The 18,663-nt window shown below is 49.8% G+C and overlaps 3 protein-coding genes across 5 annotated transcripts in view; 1 reads left to right on the forward strand and 2 right to left on the reverse strand.

Annotated features, from left to right (window-relative positions):
- Nucleotides 1–18,663, reverse strand: part of LOC143960006 (uncharacterized) — a 269,947-nt gene that overhangs the window by 58,183 nt on the left and 193,101 nt on the right. The window lies entirely within an intron of this gene.
- Nucleotides 1–18,663, reverse strand: part of LOC143959992 (uncharacterized) — a 67,226-nt gene that overhangs the window by 20,599 nt on the left and 27,964 nt on the right. For 2 of the 3 annotated variants that reach the window (XM_077468237.1, XM_077468234.1), the window contains exon 1: nt 474–755. The exons of the other annotated variant lie outside the window; for it this stretch is intronic. The gene's annotated coding sequence lies outside the window, so the exon portion shown is untranslated. Of the gene's footprint in view, nt 1–473; nt 756–18,663 lie in introns of those variants that run through there. 3 annotated transcript variants of the gene reach the window in all.
- Nucleotides 743–18,588, forward strand: LOC143959994 (uncharacterized). The gene is made up of 2 exons (XM_077468241.1): nt 743–1,195; nt 14,556–18,588. The coding sequence occupies exon 2, from the start codon at nt 14,787–14,789 to the stop codon at nt 17,244–17,246; it is 2,460 nt and encodes an 819-aa protein (XP_077324367.1). The 5' UTR covers nt 743–1,195; nt 14,556–14,786; the 3' UTR covers nt 17,247–18,588.

The raw sequence follows: 18,663 nt of genomic DNA on the forward strand, positions 1-18,663 counted from the left end.
CCCCGGACTGTCCCCACTGTTTGCCTTGCTGCCCCTTGACTCCCTGTTTGCTGTACCATATTTCTGTTTAGGACTTGCCATCTGCTGTATCATACTGCTGTCCTGTGACCCAGCTGTGTGTCCCCCATTGTGTCCTTTGGACTCCCCCCCCCTTTGTTGCTGTCCCATATTTCCCTCCTGTGATGCCTCACTGATGCACTGCCATTGTACACCCCACTCCGCGCCATCCACCTGTGTGTGTGGTCTGCTCTTCACGCCCATCACATGACCCCCAGTGGAGGGTGGGACCTCCTCTGTGTACTGCACTATGGAATATGTCAGCACTATATACATCTCTATGGCTACATTACTGATAATATGTACAATGATCTCCTCACTGGTGTCATCCTGATTCCCTCTGAGGCCCAGAACTGGGGAAACAGACAAGGAGCCCACCCCTGCACCCCACATCACCCCAACATAGGACCACTGACCTGCACCACAGTTCTACAGGAACTAGAATGCCCTAAGACCACCACTTCCGGGTTGTGCGTTTCACTCATTGGCTTGTGTGCGTTCCAATATGACGCTTCCGGTTTTTGCGGTCCAAACGTTACCCACTGTGCGTTCCAGGCAGACACTTCCGGGTTGTTCAACGTCATATTCGCAGTTTGCTGCGGAAGTGACGTTTCGTCGCCGCCATCTTGCTACACCACACACTCGTCCACAGTAAGGATACACTGAGAAGGGTGAAAGCGGACATGTTGTTACACCCACCGGAATTTTGCATTGTACACGTATATAGTGAAATACAGAACTTACAACTCCGTCTGACTGGTTAGACGTTGAATTTTAAAAGCAGCGGCAACCCTCACACAGGTTTAGTAATCTGGCAGAAGTTCGATGCTTTTGAAGTTCAATATATAACCAGTCAGACGGAGTTCTAAGTCCTGTATTTCACTATAGAAAACTGTTACTGTTATAAATACCTGTAAATTGCAAAACTCCGGTGGGTGTGGGGTGTAGCAAGATGGCGGTGACGGAACGTCACTTCCGTAGTAAACTGTGACGAGTCGCGGTTTCACCGCGGAAAAGTCTGAAGACATGAAACGCAGAACCCGGAAGTAGGCTGGAACGCAAAACCAGGAGGAGGAGGGTGGACTTCCGGTGGAGGCCTACAGCATGAAAAGGGACAGACAGCAACTGACAGGAGGAGGTAACTTGTGCCTCATACCTCACCTGGGGGGAGGGGATAACTGTGCCTCACCTGGGGGGAGGGGATAACTGTACCTCATACCTCACCTGGGGGGAGGGGATAACTGTGCCTCATACCTCACCTGGGGGGAGGGGATAACTGTGCCTCATACCTCACCTGGGGGGAGGGGATAACTGTACCTCATACCTCACCTGGGGGGAGGGGATAACAGTACCTCATACCTCACATGGGGGAGGGGATAACTGTGCCTCATACCTCACCTGGGGGGAAGGGATAACTGTGCCTCACCTGGGGGGAGGGGATAACAGTACCTCATACCTCACATGGGGGAGGGGATAACAGTACCTCATACCTCACATGGGGGAGGGGATAACTGTGCCTCATACCTCACCTGGGGGGAAGGGATAACTGTGCCTCACCTGGGGGGAGGGGATAACTGTACCTCATACCTCACCTGGGGGGAAGGGATAACTGTGCCTCATACCTCACCTGGGGGGAGGGGATAACTGTACCTCATACCTCACCTGGGGGGAGGAGATAACTGTACCTCATACCTCACCTGGGGGGAGGGGATAACTGTGCCTCATACCTCACCTGGGGGAGGGGATAACTGTGCCTCATACCTCACCTGGGGGGAGGAGATAACTGTACCTCATACCTCACCTGGGGGGAGGGGATAACTGTACCTCATACCTCACCTGGGGGAGGGGATAACTGTGCCTCATACCTCACCTGGGGAGGGGATAACTGTACCTCATACCTCACCTGGGGGAGGGGATAACTGTACCTCATACCTCACCTGGGGGGAGGGGATAACTGTACCTCATACCTCACCTGGGGGGAGGGGATAACTGTGCCTCATACCTCACCTGGGGGGAGGGGATAACTGTACCTCATACCTCACCTGGGGGAGGGGATAACTGTACCTCATACCTCACCTGGGGGTTAGAATCCATCATGGGAGGAATCTCTGGAAGAAACCACCATGGGAAGAATCTCCGGAAGAAACCACCATGGGAAGAATCTTTGGAAGAAACCACCATGGGAAGAATCTCCGGAAGAAACCACCATGGGAAGAATCTTTGGAAGAAACCACCATGGGAGGAATCTCTGGAAGAAACCACCATGGGAAGAATCTCTGGAAGAAACCACCATGGGAAGAATCTCCGGAAGAAACCACCATGGGAAGAATCTTTGGAAGAAACCACCATGGGAGGAATCTCTGGAAGAAACCACCATGGGAGGAATCTCTGGAAGAAACCACCATGGGAGGAATCTCTGGAAGAAACCACCATGGGAGGAATCTCTGGAAGAATCCATCATGGGAGGAATCTCTGGAAGAATCCATCATGGGAGGAATCTCTGGAAGAAACCACCATGGGAGGAATCTCTGGAAGCATCCACCATGGGAAGAATCTCTGGAAGAATCCATCATGGGAGGAATCTCTGGAAGAAACCACCATGGGAGGAATCTCCGGAAGAAACCACCATGGGAAGAATCTCTGGAAGAAACCACCATGGGAAGAATCTCCGGAAGAAACCACCATGGGAAGAATCTCCGGAAGAAACCACCATGGGAAGAATCTTTGGAAGAAACCACCATGGGAGGAATCTCTGGAAGAAACCACCATGGGAGGAATCTCTGGAAGAAACCACCATGGGAAGAATCTCTGGAAGAATCCATCATGGGAGGAATCTCTGGAAGAAACCACCATGGGAGGAATCTCCGGAAGAAACCACCATGGGAAGAATCTCTGGAAGAAACCACCATGGGAAGAATCTCTGGAAGAAACCACCATGGGAAGAATCTCCGGAAGAAACCACCATGGGAAGAATCTTTGGAAGAAACCACCATGGGAGGAATCTCTGGAAGAAACCACCATGGGAGGAATCTCTGGAAGAAACCACCATGGGAGGAATCTCTGGAAGCATCCACCATGGGAGGAATCTCTGGAAGAAACCACCATGGGAAGAATCTTTGGAAGAAACCACCATGGGAAGAATCTCCGGAAGAAACCACCATGGGAAGAATCTCTGGAAGAAACCACCATGGGAAGAATCTCTGGAAGAAACCACCATGGGAAGAATCTCTGGAAGAAACCACCATGGGAAGAATCTCTGGAAGAAACCACCATGGGAAGAATCTCTGGAAGAAACCATCATGGGAGGAATCTCTGGAAGAAACCACCATGGGAAGAATCTTTGGAAGAAACCACCATGGGAAGAATCTCCGGAAGAAACCACCATGGGAAGAATCTCTGGAAGAAACCACCATGGGAAGAATCTCCGGAAGAAACCACCATGGGAAGAATCTTTGGAAGAAACCACCATGGGAGGAATCTCTGGAAGAAACCACCATGGGAGGAATCTCTGGAAGAAACCACCATGGGAAGAATCTCTGGAAGAATCCATCATGGGAGGAATCTCTGGAAGAAACCACCATGGGAGGAATCTCCGGAAGAAACCACCATGGGAAGAATCTCTGGAAGAAACCACCATGGGAAGAATCTCTGGAAGAAACCACCATGGGAGGAATCTCTGGAAGAAACCACCATGGGAAGGATCCTTGGAAGAAACCACCATGGGAAGGATCCTTGGAAGAAACCACCATGGGAAGAATCCCTGGAAGAAACCACCATGGGAAGAATCTCCAGAAGAAACCACCATGGGAAGAATCTCTGGAATAAACCACCATGGGAAGAATCTCTGGAAAAAAACACCATGGGAAGGGGCTCTGGAAGAAACCACCATGGGAAGGGGCTCTGGAAGAAACCACCATGGGAGGAATCTCTGGAAGCATCCACCATGGGAGGAATCTCTGGAAGAAACCACCATGGGAAGAATCTCTGGAAGAAACCACCATGGGAAGGGGCTCTGGAAGAAACCACCATGGGAAGAATCTCTGGAAGCATCCACCATGGGAGGAATCTCTGGAAGAAACCACCATGGGAGGAATCTCTGGAAGAAACCACCATGGGAGGAATCTCTGGAAGAAACCACCATGGGAAGAATCTCTGGAAGAAACCACCATGGGAGGAATCTCTGGAAGCATCCACCATGGGAGGAATCTCTGGAAGAAACCACCATGGGAGGAATCTCTGGAAGAAACCACCATGGGAAGAATCCTTGGAAGAAACCACCATGGGAAGAATCTCCGGAAGAAACCACCATGGGAAGAATCTCCAGAAGAAACCACCGTGGGAGGAATCTGTGGAAGAAACCACCATGGGAAGAATCTCTGGAAGAAACCACCATGGGAAGAATCTCTGGAATAAACCACCATGGGAAGAATCTCTGGAAAAAAACACCATGGGAAGGGGCTCTGGAAGAAACCACCATGGGAGGAATCTCTGGAAGCATCCACCATGGGAAGAATCTCTGGAAGAAACCACCATGGGAGGAATCTCTGGAAGAAACCACCATGGGAGGAATCTCTGGAAGCATCCACCATGGGAAGACTCTCTGGAAGAAACCACCATGGGAGGAATCTCTGGAAGAAACCACCATGGGAGGAATCTCTGGAAGCATCCACCATGGGAGGAATCTCTGGAAGAAACCACCATGGGAGGAATCTCTGGAAGCATCCACCATGGGAGGAATCTCTGGAAGAAACCACCATGGGAGGAATCTCTGGAAGAAACCACCATGGGAGGAATCTCTGGAAGCATCCACCATGGGAGGAATCTCTGGAAGAAACCACCATGGGAGGAATCTCCGGAAGAAAGCACCATGGGAGGAATTTCTGGAAGAAAGCACCATGGGAGGAATCTCTGGAAGCATCCACCATGGAAAGAATCTCTGGAAGAAACCACCATGGGAAGGGGCTCTGGAAGCATCCACCATGGGAAGAATCTCTGGAAGCATCCACCATGGGAGGAATCTCTGGAAGAAACCACCATGGGAGGAATCTCTGGAAGCATCCACCATGGGAGGAATCTCTGGAAGCATCCACCATGGGAGGAATCTCTGGAAGAAACCACCATGGGAGGAATCTCTGGAAGCATCCACCATGGGAGGAATCTCTGGAAGCATCCACCATGGGAGGAATCTCTGGAAGCATCCACCATGGGAGGAATCTCTGGAAGAAAGCACCATGGGAGGAATCTCTGGAAGCATCCACCATGGGAGGAATCTCTGGAAGAAAGCACCATGGGAGGAATCTCTGGAAGAAACCACCATGGGAAGAATCTCTGGAAGCATCCACCATGGGAGGAATCTCTGGAAGAAACCACCATGGGAAGAATCTCTGGAAGAAATCACCATGGGAGGAATCTCTGGAAGACTCCACCATGGGAAGGGGCCCTGGAAGAAACCACCATGGGAGGAATCTCTAGAAGACTCCACCATGGGAAGGGGCCCTGGGCCTCAAGGCAACCTTGTCCCTGTGTAGAACAATGAGAGGTTTTCTATGGGTTAAAGCCACCACCTCAGCAATGAGAAAGGCCACCAACAGACACAGGAATCTGATAGGTTGAAAGGTTTGTCTTGGAGGAACCAGGAGAACCAGGCTGAGATCCCATGAAGTCTGTGGAAAACGGTACATAAGGATCAGTGTGTCCAACAACCCGAATGAAGGCCTTCATTAAGGAGTCCCTGAATAAAGAACCCCTAAAGGTGAGATGTGACCAGTGATGGAACTCCAGGCCAAAAGCTGTTCCAGACCAGCCTAGAGAAAAGCCCGGAACCTGAGACTTGATGGAATTTCCTTGTCTTGCAACGAGAGGGATACACTTAACAATTGCGATGGTAGACTCTGTGAGAAGGCAATTCCTAACTGAATCTGATCCGATAGGCCCCTGTCCCCGGGGACCCAGGTTCAGCAGCGAAGCCGTTAGGACAAATGATGGCAAATCAAGCCTTGGGGCAGAAGTCCCACATGATCTGGAAGAGCCCACAGACAGTCTGCCAGGAGCCTGACGAGATTCAAAAACCACATCCAACTGGGAATCACAGGAAAGCCTTCCATCTCCATCCCGTGGAGGAAAAGAGGAAGGAGCTTTCCAGGAGGAAAACGTCAATCATGTTAAATTGATCACCAGAACATCCACTGCAAGGGCTTAGAGGATCCATGGATCTGGAGTCAAACCGGCTCAGTTTGTTGTTGAACCCGGAAGCCACATTCCGTGTCCTCACCCGCAGCAGAGTTCTGGAAACACCTCAGTAAGGGCAAACCATTCCAGATGTTGACAACTGAGTCCACCATGGCTGGGCTATGAAGTTCTGCCCAAACCAGAATCAGATCCACTTCTCTTTGAGCTGCCAGACTTCTAGCTCCTCCCTGATGGATTATGTAAGTCTCTGCCATGGCTTTTCCAGACTGAACCCTGGTTAGGTAACCCCGCAGACGAGAGGTCCAGCCTGGGAGGGATAATGGAGTCCACTGAGCTCCAGTATACTGGTCTAGAAACACGTTTCCTCCAATGACCAAGTCCCTTGTATGGAGAGGACACCTGGCATCTGTCGTGAGTACCTTCCAAACCATTGGATTTTCCCATGTCCAGTGCTACACTGGTGACCCACACACCGGGGCAAACCTGGTCCTGCTAGTCATAGTATAATCCAAAGACTACACCCTCTTGACCCGTGCTGCCAGAATAAGGAATTGCAATGGTCTGGAGTGAAATGGAGCATATGGAACTAGGAAGACCCTATAAATTCCATAGTCCTCATGTAAAAATGAAGGGTGAGTTGGCACCTCCAGGAGATGGAAAACTTTGGGCAGGACTGTGTTTCAGATCAGGCCCACATAGTCTGATGGAATGTTTCCAGCACTAATTTCTGGAGATCTAGGATCCACCCAAATCTCACCGTTCCCTCAGAAGAAGGTCTTCAAGGTATTCCATTATGGGGAATTCCGGAAAGTGAAGCAGAGCGAGAACGGGCTAGCACCTTGCTGAAAGCTTGAGGTGCGGAGGACGGGCAAAGAGAGAAAGGGCAGCAAAATGCAACGGGAAGATGGGGACATGCAAGCAGAGATCCTTGAGGTCCATAAAGGCCAGGAGGTCTCCTGGATGGATGACCGGCAGATTCCATATGGAATTTTGATACCAGGAAGATGCTGAGAACCTTCATAACTATATGGGGAAGTTGCCCCCCTTATGCTTTGGGGATGATGGAAAAAGTTTGAATTGAAACTTGGAAACCTCTCTTTTTCTGGGACAATGGCCCCTTGAGAGAGGACAGCGTGTAGGGTCACCAATCTTTTCAGGTTTGGCAACGTGAATCGGGATTCAGGAACCCAAATTCCAGTTTGTTGCCCCCGGGTACAATATTCTGGATCTGAGGGTCTTTGGATCAGATGGCTGCAAAAGACCAAATAATATTTCCCCTGACTCTGACAGGTGGGGTGCCCCCTTATCATGGGGAGGACTTGCTTGCTGAGTCGGAGGTCCAGGCCTAGGGCGAAACTGGGTTTCAGGCATTGCCTCCGAAACTGGATATCTGAGAGAATTGAAAGGACCGGGGATTTTGCATCTTCTTCTCCATGATGACACCTTGATGAAATTGTTCAGCAATTTGCCAAAGAGGCGTTCCTCATCAAAGTCCAGATACGAGAGGCGTTCCTCATCAAAGTCCAGATACGAGAGGTGTTCCTCATCAAAGTCCAGATACGAGAGGCGTTCCTCATCAAAGTCCAGATACGAGAGGCGTTCCTCATCAAAGTCCAGATACGAGAGGCGTTCCTCATCAAAGTCCAGATACGAGAGGCGTTCCTCATCAAAGTCCAGATACGAGAGGCGTTCCTCATCAAAGTCCAGATACGAGAGGCGTTCCTCAACAAAGTCCAGATACGAGAGGCGTTCCTCATCAAAGTCCAGATACGAGAGGCGTTCCTCATCAAAGTCCAGATACGAGAGGCGTTCCTCATCAAAGTTCAGATACGAGAGGAGTTCCTCATCAAAGTCCAGATACGAGAGGTGTTCCTCATCAAAGTCCAGATACGAGAGGTGTTCCTCATCAAAGTCCAGATACGAGAGGCGTTCCTCATCAAAGTCCAGATACGAGAGGCGTTCCTCATCAAAGTCCAGATACGAGAGGCGTTCCTCATCAAAGTTCAGATACGAGAGGAGTTCCTCATCAAAGTCCAGATACGAGAGGTGTTCCTCATCAAAGTCCAGATACGAGAGGTGTTCCTCATCAAAGTCCAGATACGAGAGGCGTTCCTCATCAAAGTCCAGATACGAGAGGCGTTCCTCATCAAAGTCCAGATACGAGAGGCGTTCCTCATCAAAGTCCAGATACGAGAGGCGTTCCTCAGCAAAGTCCAGATACGAGAGGCGTTCCTCATCAAAGTCCAGATACGAGAGACGTTCCTCATCAAAGTCCAGATACGAGAGGCGTTCTTCATCAAAGTCCAGATAGGAGAGGCGTTCCTCATCAAAGTCCAGATACGAGAGGCGTTCCTCATCAAAGTCCAGATACGAGAGGTGTTCCTCATCAAAGTCCAGATACGAGAGGCGTTCCTCATCAAAGTCCAGATACGAGAGGCGTTCCTCATCAAAGTCCAGATACGAGAGGTGTTCCTCATCAAAGTCCAGATACGAGAGGCGTTCCTCAGCAAAGTCCAGATACGAGAGGCGTTCCTCATCAAAGTCCAGATACGAGAGACGTTCCTCATCAAAGTCCAGATACGAGAGGCGTTCTTCATCAAAGTCCAGATAGGAGAGGCGTTCCTCATCAAAGTCCAGATACGAGAGGCGTTCCTCATCAAAGTCCAGATACGAGAGGCGTTCCTCATCAAAGTCCAGATACGAGAGGCGTTCCTCATCAAAGTCCAGATACGAGAGGCGTTCCTCATCAAAGTCCAGATACGAGAAATGTTCTCTGCACTGATGCTCCACAGACTCACAGTTTAGCCAAAGGGTCTTTATCAATAGTACCGAAAGGAGGCCCCTTCTGGATGTTTGATGTACAACATCTGATAGTCCATCAACTAAGTAAAGTAGAGCCACCGGCATGAGCTCCAGAAGGATCTGTAAGGATAGGTTCAGGTTCAGGATTAGGCCAATCACTATACAGGACCAAATGCAATATGGACTGCACTGGAAAAATCTTAAAGGTTTGAGCGCTTGAGAATTCAGGATAGTCACTTCAAGTGTAGCCAATGCAGACAGTTCCAAATCTAGGGCTGCGAGTTCTTCAGTAAGGACCAGGATGGGAACCTTAACCAGCACTGCACAGCCTTTGTATCCAGTACATCCCAGCACCGCACAGCCTTTGTATCCAATACATCCCAGCACCGCACAGCCTTTGTATCCAATACATCCGAGCACCGCACAACCTTTGTATCGCATACATCCCAGCACCGCACAGCCTTTGTATCCAATACATCCCAGCACCGCACATCCTGTACATCCCATACATTCCAGCACCACACAGCCTTTGTATCCAATACATCCCAGCACCGCACAGCCTTTGTATCCAATACATCCCAGCACCACACAGCCTTTGTATCCAATACATCCGAGCACCGCACAACCTTTGTATCCCATACATCCCAGCACCGCACATCCTGTACATCCCATACATTCCAGCACCACACAGCCTTTGTATCCAATACATCCCAACACCGCACATCCTGTACATCCCAGCACTGCACAGCCTTTGTACCTAATACATCCCAGCACCGCACAGCCTTTGTATCCAATACATCCGAGCACCGCACAACCTTTGTATCGCATACATCCCAGCACCGCACAGCCTTTGTATCCAATACATCCCAGCACCGCACAGCCTTTGTATCCAATACATCCCAGCACCGCACAACCTTTGTATCGCATACATCCCAGCACCGCACAGCCTTTGTATCCAATACATCCCAGCACCGCACAGCCTTTGTATCCAATACATCCCAGCACCGCACATCCTGTACATCCCATACATTCCAGCACCACACAGCCTTTGTATCCAATACATCCCAGCACCGCACAGCCTTTGTATCCAATACATCCCAGGACCACACAGCCTTTGTATCCAATACATCCGAGCACCGCACAACCTTTGTATCCCATACATCCCAGCACCGCACATCCTGTACATCCCATACATTCCAGCACCACACAGCCTTTGTATCCAATACATCCCAGCACCGCACATCCTGTACATCCCAGCACTGCACAGCCTTTGTATCCAATACATCCCAGCACCGCACAGCCTTTGTATCCCATACATCCCAGCACCGCACAGCCTTTGTATCCAATACATCCCAGCACCACACAGCCTTTGTATCCAATACATCCCAGCACTGCATAGCCTTTGTATCCAATACATCCCAGCGTGTATTTGTACCTAATACATCCCAGCACCGCACAGCCTTTGTATCCAATACATCCCAGCATCGCACAGCCTTTGTATCCCATACATCCCAGCACCACAAAGCCTTTGTATCCAATACATCCCAACACTGCATAGCCTTTGTATCCAATACATCCCAGCGTGTATATGTACCTAATACATCCCAGCACCGCACAGCCTTTGTATCCCATACATCCCAGCACCGCACATCCAGTACATCCCAGCACCACACAGCCTTTGTATCCAATACATCCCAGCACCGCACATCCAGTACATCCCAGCACCACACAGCCTTTGTATCCAATACATCCCAGCACCACACAGCCTTTGTATCCAATACATCCCAGCACTGCATAGCCTTTGTATCCAATACATCCCAGAGTGTATTTGTACCTAATACATCCCAGCACAGTCTTTGTATCCAATACATCCCAGCACCACACAGCCTTTGTATCCCATACATCCCAGCACCGCACATCCAGTACATCCCAGCACCACACAGCCTTTGTATCCAATACATCCCAGCACCACACAGCCTTTGTATCCAATACATCCCAGCACTGCATAGCCTTTGTATCCAATACATCCCAGAGTGTATTTGTACCTAATACATCCCAGCACAGTCTTTGTATCCAATACATCCCAGCATCGCACAGCCTTTGTATCCAATACATCCCAGCACCGCACAGCCTTTGTATCCAATACATCCCAGCTCCGCACAGCCTTTGTATCCAATACATCCCAGCACTGCACAGCCTTTGTATCCAATACATCCCAGCTCCGCACAGCCTTTGTATCCAATACATCCCATCACTACACAGCCTTTGTATCCCATACATCCCAGCACTGCACATCCAGGACATCCCAGCACCACACAGCCTTTGTATCCAATACATCCCAGCACTGTATAGCCTTTGTATCCACTACATCCCAGCGTGTATTTGTATCCAATACATCCCAGCGTGTATTTGTATCCAATACATCCCAGCGCTGCGCAGTCTTTGTATCCAATACATTCCAGCACCGCACAGCCAGTACATCTCATCACCGCACAGCCTTTGCATCTAATACATCCCAGCACCACACAGCCTTTGTATCCAATACATGCCAGCACTGCACATCCAGTACATCCTAGCACCCAACAGCCAGTACATCCCAGCAACGCAAGCCTTTGTATCCAATACATCCCAGCACTGCATAGCCTTTGTATCCAATACATCCCAGCATCGCACAGCCTTTGTATCCAATACATCCCAGCACCGCACAGCCTTTGTATCCAATACATCCCAGCACCGCACAGCCTTTGTATCCAAGACATCCCAGCACCACATAGCCTTTGTATCCAATACATCCCAGCACTACACAGCCTTTGTATCCCATACATCCCAGCACTGCACATCCAGTACATCCCAGCACCACACAGCCTTTGTATCCAATACATCCCAGCACCACACAGCCTTTGTATCCAATACATCCCAGCACTGTTTAGCCTTTGTATCCACTACATCCCAGCGTGTATTTGTATCCAATACATCCCAGCACAGCCTTGGTATCCAATACATCCCAGCTCTGCGCAGTCTTTGTATCCAATACATTCCAGCACCGCCCAGCCAGTACATCCCATCACCGCACAGCCTTTGCATCTAATACATCCCAGCACCACACAGCCTTTGTATCCAATACATCCCAGCACCGCACAGCCTTTGTAGCCAATACATCCCAGCACCGCACAACCTTTGTATCCCATACATCCCAGCACCGCACATCCTGTACATCCCATACTTTCCAGCACCACACAGCCTTTGTATCCAATACATCCCAGCACCGCACATCCTGTACATCCCAGCACTGCACAGCCTTTGTATCCAATACATCCCAGCACCGCACAGCCTTTGTATCCCATACATCCCAGCACCGCACAGCCTTTGTATCCAATACATCCCAGCACCGCACAGCCTTTGTATCCAATACATCCCAGCACTGCATAGCCTTTGTATCCAATACATCCCAGCGTGTATTTGTACCTAATACATCCCAGCACCGCACAGCCTTTGTATCCAATACATCCCAGCATCGCACAGCCTTTGTATCCCATACATCCCAGCACCACAAAGCCTTTGTATCCAATACATCCCAACACTGCATAGCCTTTGTATCCAATACATCCCAGCGTGTATATGTACCTAATACATCCCAGCACCGCACAGCCTTTGTATCCCATACATCCCAGCACCGCACATCCAGTACATCCCAGCACCACACAGCCTTTGTATCCAATACATCCCAGCACCACACAGCCTTTGTATCCAATACATCCCAGCACTGCATAGCCTTTGTATCCAATACATCCCAGAGTGTATTTGTACCTAATACATCCCAGCACAGCCTTTGTATCCCATACATCCCAGCACCGCACATCCAGTACATCCCAGCACCACACAGCCTTTGTATTCCAATACATCCCAGCACCACACAGCCTTTGTATCCAATACATCCCAGCACTGCATAGCCTTTGTATCCAATGCATCCCAGAGTGTATTTGTACCTAATACATCCCAGCACAGTCTTTGTATCCAATACATCCCAGCATCGCACAGCCTTTGTATCCAATACATCCCAGCACCGCACAGCCTTTGTATCCAATACATCCCAGCTCCGCACAGCCTTTGTATCCAATACATCCCAGCACTGCACAGCCTTTGTATCCCATACATCCCAGCACTTCACATCCAGGACATCCCAGCACCACACAGCCTTTGTATCCAATACATCCCAGCACCACACAGCCTTTGTATCCAATACATCCCAGCACTGTATAGCCTTTGTATCCACTACATCCCAGCGTGTATTTGTATCCAATACATCCCAGCGCTGCGCAGTCTTTGTATCCAATACATTCCAGCACCGCACAGCCAGTACATCTCATCACCGCACAGCCTTTGCATCTAATACATCCCAGCACCACACAGCCTTTGTATCCAATACATGCCAGCACTGCACATCCAGTACATCCTAGCACCCAACAGCCAGTACATCCCAGCAACGCAAGCCTTTGTATCCAATACATCCCAGCACTGCATAGCCTTTGTATCCAATACATCCCAGCATCGCACAGCCTTTGTATCCAATACATCCCAGCACCGCACAGCCTTTGTATCCAATACATCCCAGCACCGCACAGCCTTTGTATCCAAGACATCCCAGCACCACATAGCCTTTGTATCCAATACATCCCAGCACTACACAGCCTTTGTATCCCATACATCCCAGCACTGCACATCCAGTACATCCCAGCACCACACAGCCTTTGTATCCAATACATCCCAGCACCACACAGCCTTTGTATCCAATACATCCCAGCACCACACAGCCTTTGTATCCAATACATCCCAGCACCACACAGCCTTTGTATCCACTACATCCCAGCGTGTATTTGTATCCAATACATCCCAGCACAGCCTTGGTATCCAATACATCCCAGCTCTGCGCAGTCTTTGTATCCAATACATTCCAGCACCGCACAGCCAGTACATCCCATCACCGCACAGCCTTTGCATCTAATACATCCCAGCACCACACACAGCCTTTGTAGCCAATACAATACATCCCAGCACACCACAGCCTTTGTATCCAATACATCCCAGCACCACATAGCCTTTGTAGCCAATACAATACATCCCAGCACACCACAGCCAGTACATCCCAGCACACCACAGCCTTTATATCCAATACATCCCAGCACCACACATCCAGTATATACCAGCACCACACAGCCAGTACATCCCAGCTTGGTCCTTTTTCCTATTGACCCCCAGCCATCCTGCAGGGTACGGTCTATCAAAAGGAATCAATGGAGCTGCCGTGTGCCCTAGGCAGAGGACCCCGCTGTTTGTTCAGCTCAGGGCAGGACTACAGAGTGGGATGGAGGATGAAGTAACTATGTCAGATACATGAAGAGTGTTATCTACTAAAAGTGAAGTTGCCCTTTAACATAATTTTATCCTGTTGTGTTTTTATTCTCCTTTGTGTCAGCTGTTGGCTCTCACTCTTTCCTTCTTTCTGGCAGGTCAGTGAGAAGCCACCAATGATCTGGGAGCCATCACATCAGAGTTCATTCATGTGTCACAGAGGAGACCTTTGTGAATATTCACCGCGGTAGCATGATCAGGAGTTCAGCAGAAGTGTGAGATCCAGGTTAGGAGAGCCTCAAGATAACACAGTGATGGAAGAGTCCCAGACTAAGACATGATAAGTGGAGATAACGGCCATTATAGAGACTCGGACTGAGACAAGGCACATGGAAGAGATCAGGACTGAGACAAGGGACATGGAAGAGATCCGGACTGAGACAAGGGACATGGAAGAGACCCGGACTGAGACAAGGGACATGGAAGAGACCCGGACTGAGACAAGGGACATGCAAGAGATCCGGACTGAGACAAGGGACATGGAAGAGACCCGGACTGAGACAAGGGACATGGAAGAGACCCGGACTGAGACAAGGGACATGGAAGAGACCCGGACTGAGACAAGGGACATGGAAGAGACCCAGACTGAGACAAGGGACATGGAAGAGACCCGGACTGAGACAAGGGACATGGAAGAGACTCGGACTGAGACAAGGGACATGGAAGAGATCCGGACTGAGACAAGGGACATGGAAGAGATCCGGACTGAGACAAGGGACATGGAGAAGTCCCAGATCGAGGCAACAGACACGGAGAAGACCCAGACTAAGACAATGGACTTGGAAAAGGCCCAGACTGAGATAACTGACATAGAAGAGACTCATACCAAGACAACTGACATAGAAAAAATTCAGACTGAGACAACGTACATGGAAGAGACCACCTGGGTTGAGACAAGAGACAAGAGGCGGGAATTGGCGAGAGGTCACAGCCGCCACTACATGGAAAGCTCTCTATGCACAACGCGGTTCTCCGTGATTATGAAGGAGGAGACCTCTTCACATCCTGACCACATTGCCCCACTGTATAAGGCCACCATTAAAGAAGAACCTCTCCCACATCAAGAATGTGCCGACGCTCCCAGACCCAGATGTCTTAGACCGTGTACACCTGATGAGGTAACCCCCTCATTTCAAAAAGACAACATTCCATCAACTAGATTTTCCACATCTGCTACTCACAAAGTCATATCTGCTCCTATTAGAAAGAATTCTCAGTCAGGACACAATCTCCTGGACTCCAAGCAATCTTCCCTTGCAGATCATAGAAGGCACATGCCGTCCCGTATTAAGGAGGAGCCCTGCTCGTATGGAGGAGAAGACCTCCCCCATGCTCGGACATCTCAGATTAAGATGGAACCCTTCTCAGGTGATCTTGACTGTTCTTCCTCCATGGTTCAGATAAAGCAGGAGCCTCTCACAAGTGGAAGGAGGAGTAATGTGTTAGACCCCCCAGCTCATGTACAGTGTCCACCTATAGAGATAAAGGAAGAACCCCGATCACCTGAAGGAGAAGATCCCACCAACATGGACTTCTCTCCACACACTGATCCTACACAGAGACTTTCTATTCAGATTAAAGAGGAGGAGGAGGAAGAAGACTTTCCTCCTGAAGGGCTTCACATCCTCGAAGGGACCATCACGGACTCCGACATTCACTCCTTCACCATCACTGGAGAGTACATTGAAGGCATTGAAATCAAGGTGAAGACAAAACCCCTGCAGGACAAAGTGGCCTCCACATCTCAGTCATCGAAGACCACCTATGCATGCCCCGTGTGTAAAAGAAACTTCACCAATCATGGCAACCTGGTGCGGCACCGTGAAACCCACAAAGGGAAGAAGATGTCCTGCTTGGAGTGCGGAGCTGACTTCTGCAACAAGACGGACCTCACGGCACATGCTCGGATACACAAAGCCAACAGGATCCTCTACTGCTCCGAGTGCAACATCACCTTCCCCAGCAACTCGCACCTCATCATCCACGAGAGAATCCACACCGGAGAGAAGCCGTTCTCCTGCTCCCAATGCGGGAAACGCTTCTCCAGCAAGTCCAACGTCGCCGAGCACATGAAGGTCCACACGGGCTCCAAACAGTTCTGCTGCTCGGCCTGCGGCAAATCTTATGCCCGCCAAGAGAACCTGCTCAGCCACCAGCGGATCCACCAAGAAGCGGTGACGTTCACCTGCACCCACTGCGGCCAGTGCTTTGTTGACCAGCACAAGTTCACCAGGCACCAGCGCTTCCATACCGTGGACAAACCGTACCCATGCATCCTCTGCGGGAAGAGCTTTGCTCACAAGGCTCTGCTCCTCAGGCACGAACGGACTCACGTCGGCGGGAATCCGGTCTGTTCTGACTGCGGTAAATGTTTCTTCCGACAAGCCGAACTGACCAAGCATAAGAGAGTCCACATTGGCGTCACCGAGAAACTGTTTGAATGCCCGGAGTGCGGGAAGCGGTTCAGCTCGGGGCCCCGCCTCCTAAACCACCAGAAACTGCACGCGGCGGACAAGGCCTATCAGTGTACCGAGTGCGGCAATTGTTTCAAACAGAAGAACAACCTGGTGAGGCACCAGAGGGTTCACGAGGTGGAGAAGCCTTTTTGGTGTGCCGAATGTGAGAGAGGGTTCACCACCAGGTCCAACCTCAAGGTCCACCGTAGAGTCCACATCATGCGAAGGCAGCACCCCTGCCCGCACTGCGGCAAAGAGTTCCCTTTCAAGAGCCGGTTAAACGAACATTTAAAAATTCACGAAGAGAATAAAACGGAGGAGGGGCAAAGCTAAAACTAGGGGGGTGGGAGGCCCTATACACGACTCGTTTACGAAGGTCGCTTTATCTGGACTTTAGCATCTCAAAGGTCCGCTTATCTTGTCGACCCTTCATATATTAAAGTGGTTGTAGCCCTTCATGTACCCAGTCAGGTGACTCTGCGCTTTCACACAGATAGATGATACAAATCTCCCTACATAAGTTGTACCTGTTTATCTGCAGTCCTCTCTTTTCTAAAACCATTCAAAGTCCATAATTTATAAATCTTGTCTGAGCTTTCAGAAAAAAAGGGGGCAGTGAGCTGAAATCACGCTATGCAGAGATCAGTGAGAGCTGATTGGAGAGAAGGCACCCCCCCCCCCCTTCACACTGCAACAGAGCTGAAGCTGTCAATCTCAGGCTGTGTGCTGGAGCCCCCTCTCTTGGAGTCAGAAGTGATAAAAACTAAAAATATACTCACCTTACACCCCTTCCCTTCTTAATTTATTTTATATATTTTTTCATTTTGTACTAATTTTATATCACTTAACTTTATTGCTATCACACGGGGGCCCCATGTGGTGGCACATATTGAGGGACAGGTACACTTAATGGAGGGATCGGGGGTCTTTTGGACCCATAGTGTTTGCCCTGCACTCAGCCAACTCTTGGGGGACACAATGTCCTCCATCTGCAGCTTCACCCGGCTCCTGGCCGGGAAGGGACAGGTCAGAGCAGACCCCGACGTAGTAGTTATGTCAGCCGCATGAAAGAATTCTAGGTGGTCCAGTTATGGGTTTGGGTCTCCTTCACCTCTTCTCCAGCAATCTTCAGCCCTTGGGGATGTCTAGAGTGATGGTAAGGAGATCATGTCATCGTTGTACTGCGAGCGCAGGGTGCCATGATAAATTCCTCCCATAGTGACCTGTATGTACAGGAAAGAGACGCTTGATTGCCTGGTGGGTACAGCACCAGAGAGGAGGTGAGTAATACAGCGAGAGCTACTTTCCTAGTTCTGCACTGGCTGGAGAACTAAATAATTCAAAAAATGTCAACGGGAGTTGGGCTTTAGCTGTCCTTTTACAGGCGTTGGTGGTCAATCAGATAAGCAGACCTTGTATGTTCATGCCTTAATAAAGTCCCATCAGAAGGTTCAGGTGCAGAACCTGAGGTGGGGGGAGTCAGTGAGTTGCTGTTCTGAATGACCTTCCTATGCGAGTCCCAGAGTCCTGCTGCCATGTTAAGGCCCCGATTGATAATTCTCTCTATAATCAGTGCAAGTCCTCTGGGCAGATCCCATCAGCTGAACCCTACGAGACAAACAATCTGGATCATATTTTGATATTCTGTAGCGTCAATAAAAGTTCTTCCTTGTTACGGACGTGTCTTGTTTTATTGGTGGTCAAATGAGACCTTAAGTGCCAATGTCACGATGTTTCGGGGGCTCGGTCA

Source organism: Lithobates pipiens, unplaced genomic scaffold (assembly GCF_037356315.1).
Source record: "Lithobates pipiens isolate NorthernLeopardFrog02 unplaced genomic scaffold, aLitPip1_a1.2 Scaffold_79, whole genome shotgun sequence".
NCBI classification, from domain to species: Eukaryota; Metazoa; Chordata; class Amphibia; order Anura; family Ranidae; genus Lithobates; species Lithobates pipiens.